Here is an 11684-nt window from a genome sequence, read left to right as displayed (position 1 = left end):
GCGGGTCTTAAATACATAATGTATAACAATTCCGTGTGAAAATGTGACTGGAACTATCAATACTTCGAATATCGGGCGGTACCGTTAAGAATCCGGGGAACAATATGGACAATGTTCTGACACCGAGAGTAGACCCCATTATGAACTAAAAATACCGAATTTGAAACAAATCCGATAGAAATCCAAGATACCGAATATCTGGAGGTACAGTTTTATGTGGGCTGCAGGGAAAAAGGACCTACAAATTCTAAATACCAAATTTAAAAAATTTCGTGGAAAAATGTTGAAGCACATTCTAATCATTCTATACATATCCTATTGTCCATGTATTTTGTAGACACGGTATAGGTCCCATTATATCTTCGATTAGATTGAAATTTTGCTTAGCTAAACGAAGGAACTAGGACGAACCATACTGAAATTGATAATGATTGGTTCAAATTTAGATATAGTTTCTGTATATATCCTCGTGCGATTTCAATTTTATTGTACTATAGACCTGCCTGGAAGCAAAGACGATATATGAACTTTACAAGAATGATAATTGGCACCAAATTTCAAGAAAAATCGTCAATTTTTTAGAGAAAATCGGCATTTATATTTGTGAAAATCGGCAACATATATTTCATTAAATCTAAATAACAGAAAATGCATACGCAAAACTATGCATTTCAATAAAAATAGGATAACAAATTTAGTTTAGTGAAAAAATAACAGAATAAAAACCATTGTGCAATAAAAAGGTAAGGTAGAGTTACCAGCTGGTTACAATTTTTAAGTGTGCCCGACTTCTGCCAATTTTGTGTATGTATTTATTGGCTTAAAAAACAAAAGCCAAAAATTTTAAAATCAATGATTGGATAACACGTACATTGCAGGACACATATTAATGGTAATAACCATTTTTGCCATGGAATTGGCAGGTCGATCAATGTAGATCATATTTTTGAATAAAAATCCAGGCATTTCATTTATCTTTCGCGCCTTATAAGCAATATTTAAAATAATGAAAAATGTTAAATTAATTAGAACCACCTGCTGCATCTACTTTTGAATAATTCTGACAGAAAGCGGGAGTAGCCCCAGGGGTGTATTTCTGTACTTTTACGGAGCTGTTCTACCTCCTTATTGTACCATGATAAAAACATAAATATTAATCTTAACGAATACTATCAATAATGAGATCTTCAAGATTTGCGTATAACAGAGTCTATTTAATAAGGCCATGGAATAATAATCCAATCCAATCATATCAGATTTGGATGTAGCTCCCATATATCTTCAACCGATTTCAGGTTAATTGTGCACCAAATGGCCAATATACGTCCAAATGACCTGCATTTTGGTACATCCGACAGATATAGCATATACATGTTTCATCCGATTTGGGGGTTCAAGTCCCTCATATTCGAAATATACACTGATAATTGGTACGGGATATCTTATAGAGCTCAGAAGAACTTTTGCCAAATTTTTTCGAGAACGGCTTAGATTTGGGTATACCTTCCATACATATCCTTAATCCGATTTCAGGTTTATTGTGCAAAAAATGACAAATATCCGCCCAAATAGAGTGAATTTCGGGATGTACAGGGTTGTCCATATTCGACGGACCCATCTGGCAACGCCATAACTTTTGACAGAGATGTCACATCGCTTAATGACGTACCGCGTTTGAAGCGTCAGTCCAAGCAGATTTTTACCATGAACCAATACACGCCACGCGAGCGCTCTGAAACAGTTGAAATTTACATTCAACAGAAGAAGTCAATTGTGAAAACTCAACGTGCTTTTAAAACATTAAAACATGTGAGAAGAGCGCTTTCTAAGAACATCGTTAAGCGTTTATATGAAAAATTTTCGACTAGTAAGGCTCTTTCTAATCCGAAGAGGCCATATAAAAGTCGACCAAGGCGATCGGCCGAGAATATCGCTGCCGTACGACCAAGTGTTGAGAGGTCCCCAAGAACATCCCAAAAACGCCGTTCTCAGCAGTTGGGCATGGCTCGGTCCACTTTACAACGGATTATTTGCATTAATATGCATAGTGGTGTAGGGTATAATATGGTCGGACCCTCCCAACTTTTGACTTTTCCTTACTGGTTTCTACTGAACTCTAATTAAGTTACAATTAGTACATATTTTTATTGTATATTTTGAGTTAGGTATTGTGCCTGAACTCAGGTAGTAAATATTGTCATTCTTTTTATACCCTACAACACTATGTGTTGAGGGTATTATAAGTTTGATTGGGCCAGAATTTATGTAACACCTCGAAATATTTGTTTCCCACATAGGAAAGTACATATGGATCTTCCTAGCTGGCCGAGCTGAATCGATCTAGCTATGTATGTCCGTCCGTCCGTCTGTCCATGTTAATTTGTAATCACGCTACAGGTCGCAATTATGGCCCGATCCTAACGAAATTTTGCACGAAGGTGGGGTTAGGGCGAGAATAGAAGCCTATTTCTTTTGGAGATGATCGCCAAATGTTTAGGGGTTGAAATGGACCAAATACTGAAAAAATGTCGGATTTTGCAGTAGCTATACAGGTCGCAATTATAGACCAATCGACGCGAAATTTCGCATGTAGCTAGAGTTTAGGGAGGCAGAAGCCTACCAATTTGGGTGGTCATCGGATAATATTTAGCGGGTAAAATATACCATATCTTTTATGTTGAAATAATTCAAAAATTTTCATTAAACAGCGCATATTTTAAATCCCCGCGAAATCACAAAGCCATGACAAGGTTACTCCCGATCTTTACATTGATGTTAACATCCAACAAATCGGACATATAGCAAAATATGTGCGATATATATGTCTTTCAAAGAAGATATGCTTCAAAGATCTCTAATATGTCGAGAACGGCTGAACTGATTTCGACAGTTCTCATTAATTCAGAATGGCCTCTTGTCAGGAAAGAAAAAACGTCTAAAAAAATCGAATAAAAATATATCTCTAAAGATGAAAATATCGATTTTGTAAAATTTTCTCATATTTTTTCAATTTTGTCATATTTTTGGCATATTTTCATTTTGAATTAAACATTTGGTAATATTTCTACAGCTAACAAAACTAAGTAGTTAGGATTTCAGGATATCATATACAGATCGCATTTATGGCCCGATCCTTACGAAATTTTGCATGGGGATAAGATGAGGGTCAGAATAGAAGCCTACTCTTTTTGGAGATGATCGCCATATATTTAGGGGTTGAAATGGAAACAAAAAACTGCAAAATTGTCAGCAGGTCGTAATTATCGCTCGATCCTCACGCACATTTGAATGGGGGTTACTGGACATTGCAAAAGCCAAGCAGTTTTGGATGCCCATCCAAAAATATTCAATGTGCGAAATAGTTTGCCAACTTTTGTAGACAAAATACGAAAATGTCCATTCCAGTGACTTTTTGTAGAATTCACAAATACAGGAAAGACGCACTTCTGACTATTTCGTTGAAGAATATAGTCAAATATCTGTATCTCATATAGATGCGTTTTAGTCAAAAACCAATAATAAATGTTAATCTTTTGCCACTTCTGAGAGATTAAAGGTCTTTGGGAAATATTGGTTCCAGATCTAGGAAGACCATTTACGTGCAACATCTACCAATAAATTGGAAATGAGCAAATTAGTTTAAGTTGCTATTATTCGAAAATTAGAGAACGAAACCTGATGGTTTTCTTTTATTATTTGTCACAATATCTTGTGGAATTCTTTCGAGTATCTCGCCTATATAAACTGTATCGTTTATTATAGTGTTGTATGGTGTTCAACGGTCGGCCTCGCTCGACTGTAGCCTCTGCTTACTTGTTAGAAAATAAAAGTGGGTAAATTTAAAAAAATATATATATGTTTAACAAAAAATTATTATCTTTCTATGTTGCCATTGTAAAATTAAGAAGATATAGTAATTTCAAATAAGCATTTATCTTGTCAAATTTCGCTGCATACAAAATAGGATCCCATCTCTGTATACAATGGATTTATAAATACAAAATTTTAACAATGAGATGTTGTCAAACGAATATTTAAAAAAAAATTGTAAACACATGATTACATGACTTTACCTCCTTATCCCACCATGTATTTTACTCTTTTAGGGTCAGTAATTTTTAAACATTTAAATGAATTTGAATTAAAATCAAAGAGTCTCCATATTAGATTTGCAAGTTCATTAAATATTTACGAAGTTTTGTTCAGGAAACGCCATAAACCAAAATATACTTCAACATATTCAAAAAAAATGTTGTCTATAAAATCAATTTTATGAATATTATCTCTTATTAAGTCCTTCATTTCGTTAAGTAAATGAGTTTCGATTGTTTTTTTTTTTTAATAATTTGCAAGTGCTATTAATAAAATTGAGAATATACTTCAAAAAAGATATACTTTTTATTTCGTTCAGATGTTCAAAAATAATTTGGCAACGTTTAATGCCGCTTTAAGTTAAAATTTGAGACAATTTGCGTCGATCATTAAAGTATCGTCAATTTTGAGTCAAAAATCGGCATTTTCCATTGTTAGGGTAAAATATCGTCAAAATCGGCAAAAATGGCAGCCCTGCATCAGATGCAGACAGACAGTTCTAGGCAGGTATGTTTCCTATATAGTGGAAACACAAACTGCCAATTTACAGAAAATTGGAGTTAAAATTGTGACTAGACCAACCAAAAGATCATAAATCCTATATAGCCCTGAGACGGAAGGACATCGCTAAATCAACATAGAATTTTACGCTGATTAAGAAAATATATACTTTGTAGGGTCTAAAATGTAAATGTACAGAATGACAAATTTAGTGTACCCTCCATACATTGTGATTAAAAATTTACAATGTTATTTAAAATCCCTTCCTTCGCCAATTTTGCAAAAAAAAAAAAAATATACGAGGAGTTAACAATGGGGTATTTTTGATCCCTTTTTAAAAATATGGTTAAAAAAACTCACTTTAAAACGGATTGTAACAAATTAAAATATTCTAAAAAAATATTTGTCATAAAATTCTACTATACGTCCTAGATGTCAAGGGTCTAAATCTTACTTACTAAATTTAATATGTATTTGTGTTTGCTTATAATTTAAACAACTCCGTTGTATTATTTTGCCTTTGGTTTTCGTAATTCTGAATTTAACGATATACCATTTTTTTAATATTTTTAGGAATAAATTCCACTTTCATATAATTTGACTAGTTCTTTCTTCAAATCCTTCGCGTGAACAGTGGGCGATATAAAACAGGACAACCTATAGCAGTAAACGAAATATGAGCGTTTTGAAACCCTTCAACTGGACGAGAATTAAAAGACTAGCTGATAAAGTTCTTCCCGCAATCTCTGGATCTCATATAAATGTATATTATTTCTTTCAGTGTTTCATATTTTAATGAAAGTGAATTTTTTGTCGTTCTAAATTGAATCAATTTCGTTGTCATGGCCACACGAAAATTGTTTCTATATGTACTTGTGCCGATGAGCCTGCTTCGCACACCCCCTTCCATAGTTAAAAATACATTCAATGAAGTTCAACAAATGCCGACGCATAAATGAAGAAAAAACAGAAAAACTACACACACACACCGACACTCGTACATACCACCACACATGGTTCAATTATGATGAAAATTCACTTCGTCCATGGGCGGTGTGAGACAACGCATAACGCCAGATAGTCAGTCAGCTGTTGTCTTGGCGTGTCACTCATCGAATGTAAGGCGGGTAGCGACGTCGTTGCAGGGAATCCAAATAAATATGAAGAAGCGGACGCGGCCATATGCTTCGTAAACATGCGACATGGGGGTTTCTATGGCATCGTCACTGAAACAAACATTCAGTTCATTTCAGCTGGAAATCAGCGAGGGTGTCTCTTGTGGTTCGCTAGATTGTAGTGTAGCTGGTGTTCACAGCATCCGAATAGCAAGAAAGAGCATAACGTAACAGGAAAAATGCCAAATTTTTCAAAATTGACACAAATGCGAGGTGAGAAAACCAAGGCGACGAAACAATATTCATATTTTTTCTCAACATTGCATAATATTCTTTGCGTATTCAAATTAAATCGAATATATTTATTTTTACAATACTTCCATAGGTTTGCAAGTGTATCTCTTAAGGGGATCGTTGCACCGCTCATACTCCTCGTCGCCAGCCAATGCACAATTTCGTGAAATAATCTCAGAGCAAATCAAATCAATCAAAGAGGCTGGCACATTTAAATCGGAACGCATTATCACTTCGTCCCAGAGCACTCAGATTACAGTGGAGGGCAGCAACAAGAACATTTTGAACTTTTGTGCCAATAACTATTTGGGCTTGGCTGTAAGTATTGACTGGCGTTGAATTAATTAGCTGTGTAATTGCAATGATAGAAAAAATCTGAATTGATTGAGAACATTTCGTAGAGAAAATCTAGTTCTATTTAAGTATTGGAAAGAACTAATGCCTTTTCGTCCACTTATTTTCTTTTCAGAACAACCCCGAAGTAATTAAATATTCCAATGAAATCCTTTCCAAATATGGCGCTGGTCTAAGTTCGGTACGTTTCATTTGCGGAACCCAAGACATTCATAAGAATTTGGAAAAGAAAATCGCCCAATTCCATGGACGCGAAGATACTATCCTCTATGCTTCGTGTTTTGATGCCAATGCTGGTCTCTTCGAGGCTATTTTGACTCCTGAAGATGCTGTTTTTTCGGATGAACTCAATCATGCTTCCATCATTGATGGCATTCGTTTGTGCAAAGCTCAAAAGAATCGTTACAAGCACCGTGATTTGAATGGTAAGTACGACAATTCCAATTTAACTCAAAAAAATAAAACAAGGTAAAAAGTATCAGTCGGTTTTGCCGGCAGATGTATACCCTCAGTCAATGTTCGATTATTTAAATATATTTGACTTCAGTTATGATTATTCAAACTGTTGACCCTCTTTGGAGTAGGTTCCAAAGGAATGGGCCAATATTGTCCATTTCGTAAATAAACAAATATGATGTAAATGTTGCGACGTGCCAGGTTTGGACTATGTTAGTTACTTTCTTCACTTTATATGAGATATGTCATAATTTTTAGAAAATATTAAAATGTGTGTGATGTACTAGATATAGTCAATCGAAGTCTTCCGTGTACTTCAAATAAAAATATTGGTATAGGCAAAAATTGCACGAAAATCGAACATTTCAGTGTGTATTTTGGCCATATTTTTGGCCCGGCGAAGCGATTTCTTGAGGTAATCGACACTTTAGTATTTCTTAGTACCAACCTTGCTTTCCAAAAAACTCCAGACACAATAGTCCAACGGATTGGTATCCGGAGATTTTGGTGGTCATTGCGCGCTGGAAATGAAGCGAGGAACCTCATTTTGTAACCATTCTTGGGTGGCGCTCGCTCAGTGCGATGGTGTTGAGTCCTGTTGGAATGTCCATGGTCCGCGGCCAGAATATTTTCGCGATAATATTCGGCATTTATTCTGCCACGGTCGATTAATACGAACATAGAGCGACCATGAGCTGTTATGGCGGTCCACACCATCACCATGGCCGACGCTTGAGTTCTGGTGACCAACCGAATATGCACGTTTTCAGCTGACCTCTTTGGCAAGTAAACGTCATAAATTTGTTTGCTTACAAACTGCTAGACAACGAATGTTTTCTTCCGTCCACTTTCTTGACGTCGGGCTACGCCACCAGTATCACGGTAACGAGCGAAGGTACGAGACACACAAGATTTATTCACATTTAAATGCTGGAGTGCTTTAACGATAGCCACTTATGGCTTTCCAGCCAAATATAAATAAATAACCCTCACTCTTGAGTATGGTACTCGATATTTTTTCGGGAAAATTCTCACCTAAATGCTTTTTTACGCTTGTAAACAATATATTGAGCTGTCACTGGAATAATTTTAACAGCCGTCGGACGAGTGGCTTATAAATGACAGCAGTTGGTTGCAGTTTTTTCATCTCACCCTGTATAAGGATGTTTCCTACACCAACTGTCAATTCGGCTTAAAATTGTGACTAACACAACCAAAGGTTCTCAAATCGGCGGGTACATTTATATTCTAAAACGTGGACTTATATTGGCCATTTTCAATACCTCTCAATCCTACAGACCTAACCCACATCTGAGTAAAATTTTATGAACTTCATTTCGTTCGAGGACTGAAGTGATTTCCACAGACGGACGGACATCACCAAATCGGCATAAAATTAAGTAGAAATTTGTGGGGTGAAGGTGTCTCAGAAGGAATGACAAACTTAAGATATCCTCAATACTATGGTCGAGAGCATAAAAATTGGTAAAATAACGAATTATGCTACACCGTTTATTATTTTGTTTTGAGATATCATCTGATTGCTTGCAAGTTTTTGCATGGATTCCTTCAGTTTACGTTCCACAGTTTTCTTGCGAAAGATAATTCCTTGAGGAAAAGTAACCATATAGACCTAATATTAGCTGTTTCAGAGTTTAGCTTGGGTCAGTATCCGGCAATCTATTTTCTTACTTTATTAGTGTCGTCATTAGAATGCTTGATTGTCCAAAGCCCTCAAACTTGACCAGAAAAACAAAGGGACCTTGACTGTATGCCTTGAGTGTTGTATTATAGGGTCTTTAGTGTTGATGTTAGAGATCAACATACACAGAAGGGATGTCAAATATTCGCCTCATGGATCCAGCGATCAATGGCATTCTATCTTAGGATACGTTCCATATGTTTAGTGTTCATTTTAAAACTATAACAGCTTAAAAGTTGAATTGCACATAAATATTTTGTGACTATAAACTTCTATTTAATTCTAAACTCTTTTTTGTAAACATTTAACTCTTATTACAGATTTGGAAAATCAATTGAAATCATCGACTGCTCGCATGAAGTTGATTGTTACCGATGGTGTCTTCTCCATGGATGGTAATATTGCACCACTCAAGGAAATCGTTTCGTTGGCCAAGAAATACAACGCCTTAACATTCATTGATGAGTGTCATGCCACCGGTTTCTTGGGTAAAACTGGACGCGGTACCGAAGAGTATTGCGAAGTTATGGGCAGTGTAGATATCATCAACTCTACTTTGGGCAAAGCCTTGGGTGGTGCTGCTGGTGGTTATACAACTGGTCCAAAGGAACTCATTACATTCTTGAGGCAAAAATCTCGTCCCTATCTGTTCTCCAATACCCTACCACCAGCTGTTGTTGCCACAGGCACCAAAGTCCTGGATATGCTCTTGAAGTCAAGCGAATTAACCGAAAAAGTTCAAACAAACACCAAACATTTCCGTGATGCCATGACCAAGGCCGGTTTCACCATTGCCGGTGAAAATCACCCCATTTGTCCAGTTATGTTGGGCGATGCTCGTCTCGCTTCCATTTTTGCCGATGAAATGTTGAGTAAGTGTCGAAAGTATAACTCTTTAGTGGTTTTATGAGATACTTAATGTTTGTTTTTTTTTTTTTTTTCAGAACGTGGCATTTATGTCATCGGTTTCAGTTACCCTGTAGTTCCCAAGGGCAAGGCTCGCATCCGTGTTCAAATTTCTGCTGCCCACACTAAGGATGATATTGATCATGCCATTGCTGCCTTCACCGAAGTTGGAAAGTCACTCAAAGTGATCCAGTAAAATGAGACATGAAATGTCGTTAGAATATTATTCCGGTCAAAATGTGCATTTATTTTCTGTAGTAATAATAAATATTCTATTATTTTAATCTTTTACAATTGTTTTACTTCATATATGATTTGTTTAGCCTACGCCACGCTCTGGTACAGGATATTATGTCATCTATACGAGTATTAATAAAATTAACAGACTGACTCCTCGATTTATCAACGCCCACACAAAACGTCTGAATCTAGAAATTTTGGATGGGGGTCACTCTTGGTCCGAAGGTGTCAGATAAGACTGGGTTTTTGGAAACTCGTACTAAAACAGTACGAAAAGCACCAAAAGTTATCAATTATGGTACCCTTTGTATTTTACTTACCAGCTTGATATATGACGTTTGGTTATGTAGCAACTTTTGGAAATTCGTACTTCGCCATAATTTTTACATTTTTTTTTTAATTTTATTGAATGAAAGCAAAAAATTTCGGAAATGGTATCAAATTTTAGAACAAGTTTAGATTTGTTCGAATTGGTCATCTTTGGCACGAATTATGGCCTTCAAACGGCCAATGGAACCGTCTAACACTGCCCGAATGTTGCTCTGCGTTATTTTGGACCCTTCCCGGCGAAGCGCTTGCTTGAGGTGATCGACACTTTGCTATATTTGGTGCCAAGCTTCCTTTCCAAAATACTCCAGACACAATGGTCCAACGGTCTGCGGCAAAAATGTTTGCGTGCCCAAGGCTTTAATACACTTTCCAGAATATTTTCGCTATAATATTCGGCATTTATTCCGATGCCACGGTCGATTAATACGAGCGGAGAGCGACCACCACCTGTTATGGCGGCCCACACCAACACCATGGCTGGCGCTTGAGTTCTGGTGGCCAATCGAAAGTGCACATTTCAGCTGACCTCCTTGGCAAGTAAACACAAACATTTTGTTTTTTTTTTTTAAACTGCTGGGCAACGTATGTTTTCTCATCGGAGAAAACCAAATTCAGCAGTTCACCTCTTTCGGCCAAGCGAAGCAACTCTTTGAGTTTATTTTCTTTCTGTTGCGTTGTAAGTTCTTACACTTTTTGGAATTTGAATGGCTTTACCCCGAGCACGAAAATTATCAAATGGTACTAATTTTAGCTGTTGGTGTCTAATGTGGAGAGAATCGTAGGGAAGGTGGTTTTGAAAATGTGTGCTATAGTTATTCGAAATGTACTACATTGAACTCAGTTGGTATTGGGTGAATATGCAAATGAGTACTAAAATTTTACGAAATGGAAATGGATAAATGGATAGAGTTGAAACCCCGAAAATTGATATTGATATCTCTTTTGGTATCTGGTTTGAGATCTGGTGGTGCTTTTGCAAATGCCTACTATAATTGTACGAAAATCACTGAACGGTACTAATTTTGGATCTGTTGGTGTCTAGGATGAAGAGATGTAGATTGTTTTGGATATGCGTACTTAATGTAACTAAATTTATTATTGGGTGAAGGTATAGAACTGAAATTTAATATTGAGATCACCGTTGGTTCCTAGGGTTTACATGTTGAGACGTTGAAATAGTTTTCGACAACAAATTGGATGTGGCTCCATTGTGCAATGGTTTCACTAATATCCTCCTCGGTAAACTTCATAATGGAAGATTTTGAATAATTTGTGGTGTAAAAGGTAAACATTTTTCTGTTATTTTTTTCGAAAAAGGAAAGATTTGAACAATATATACAAACTTGAAATTCTGAGAATTTAGTACATTGTATGATGTTTTCATCAACATTTACTTTTTCAAACTGAAAAAATGTGTGTTTTGAGTACTAAGGCCTAACACGAACTTTTGGAAAGAATCTGAAATTTTATGGTGGAATTTTCGCTGACGAAATAGCAGGTAGCATGTCAAAGGAAACGAAATATATGCATAGTTTTTTTGCTGATCTCTTTCACTACCTCAGTCCGTCGGTCCATGTATTTTTGTAAACAAAGTATCGGTCGCATTTATTGTCTGATTAATTTAAATACGAACATACGGACGAATTTAGCTTGAAAGTAAGTATGACAGATTTGGTGAAAATCGGTTCAGATAT

General features: G+C 36.2%; 1 protein-coding gene across 1 annotated transcript; it reads left to right on the top strand.

The window, feature by feature from the left end:
• Positions 1-5826: 5826 nt before the first annotated feature.
• LOC131801583 (2-amino-3-ketobutyrate coenzyme A ligase, mitochondrial-like) lies at positions 5827-9704 on the top strand. Its single transcript, XM_059120387.1, has 5 exons — positions 5827-5981; positions 6094-6320; positions 6472-6781; positions 8835-9386; positions 9459-9704. Exons 1-5 carry the CDS (start codon positions 5948-5950, stop codon positions 9614-9616), a joined length of 1281 nt encoding a protein of 426 aa, XP_058976370.1. The 5' UTR covers positions 5827-5947; the 3' UTR covers positions 9617-9704.
• Positions 9705-11684: the final 1980 nt, after the last annotated feature.

Source organism: Musca domestica, unplaced genomic scaffold (assembly GCF_030504385.1).
Source record: "Musca domestica strain aabys unplaced genomic scaffold, Musca_domestica.polishedcontigs.V.1.1 17, whole genome shotgun sequence".
NCBI lineage: Eukaryota > Metazoa > Arthropoda > Insecta > Diptera > Muscidae > Musca > Musca domestica.
Note: the sequence above shows the minus strand (reverse complement) of the source record. Positions and strands in the feature narration are given on the sequence as shown.

What these genes read in the sequence shown, in the direction of transcription:
- LOC131801583 (XM_059120387.1), top strand. Translation starts at nt 5,948, where the DNA reads ATGCCAAATTTTTCAAAATTGACACAAATGCGAG. An exon ending in CAAGCACCGTGATTTGAATG is followed by an intron (nt 6,782 to 8,834) that starts GTAAGTACGACA and finishes CTCTTATTACAG; the next exon opens with ATTTGGAAAATCAATTGAAA. An exon ending in TTTTGCCGATGAAATGTTGA is followed by an intron (nt 9,387 to 9,458) that starts GTAAGTGTCGAA and finishes TTTTTTTTTCAG; the next exon opens with AACGTGGCATTTATGTCATC.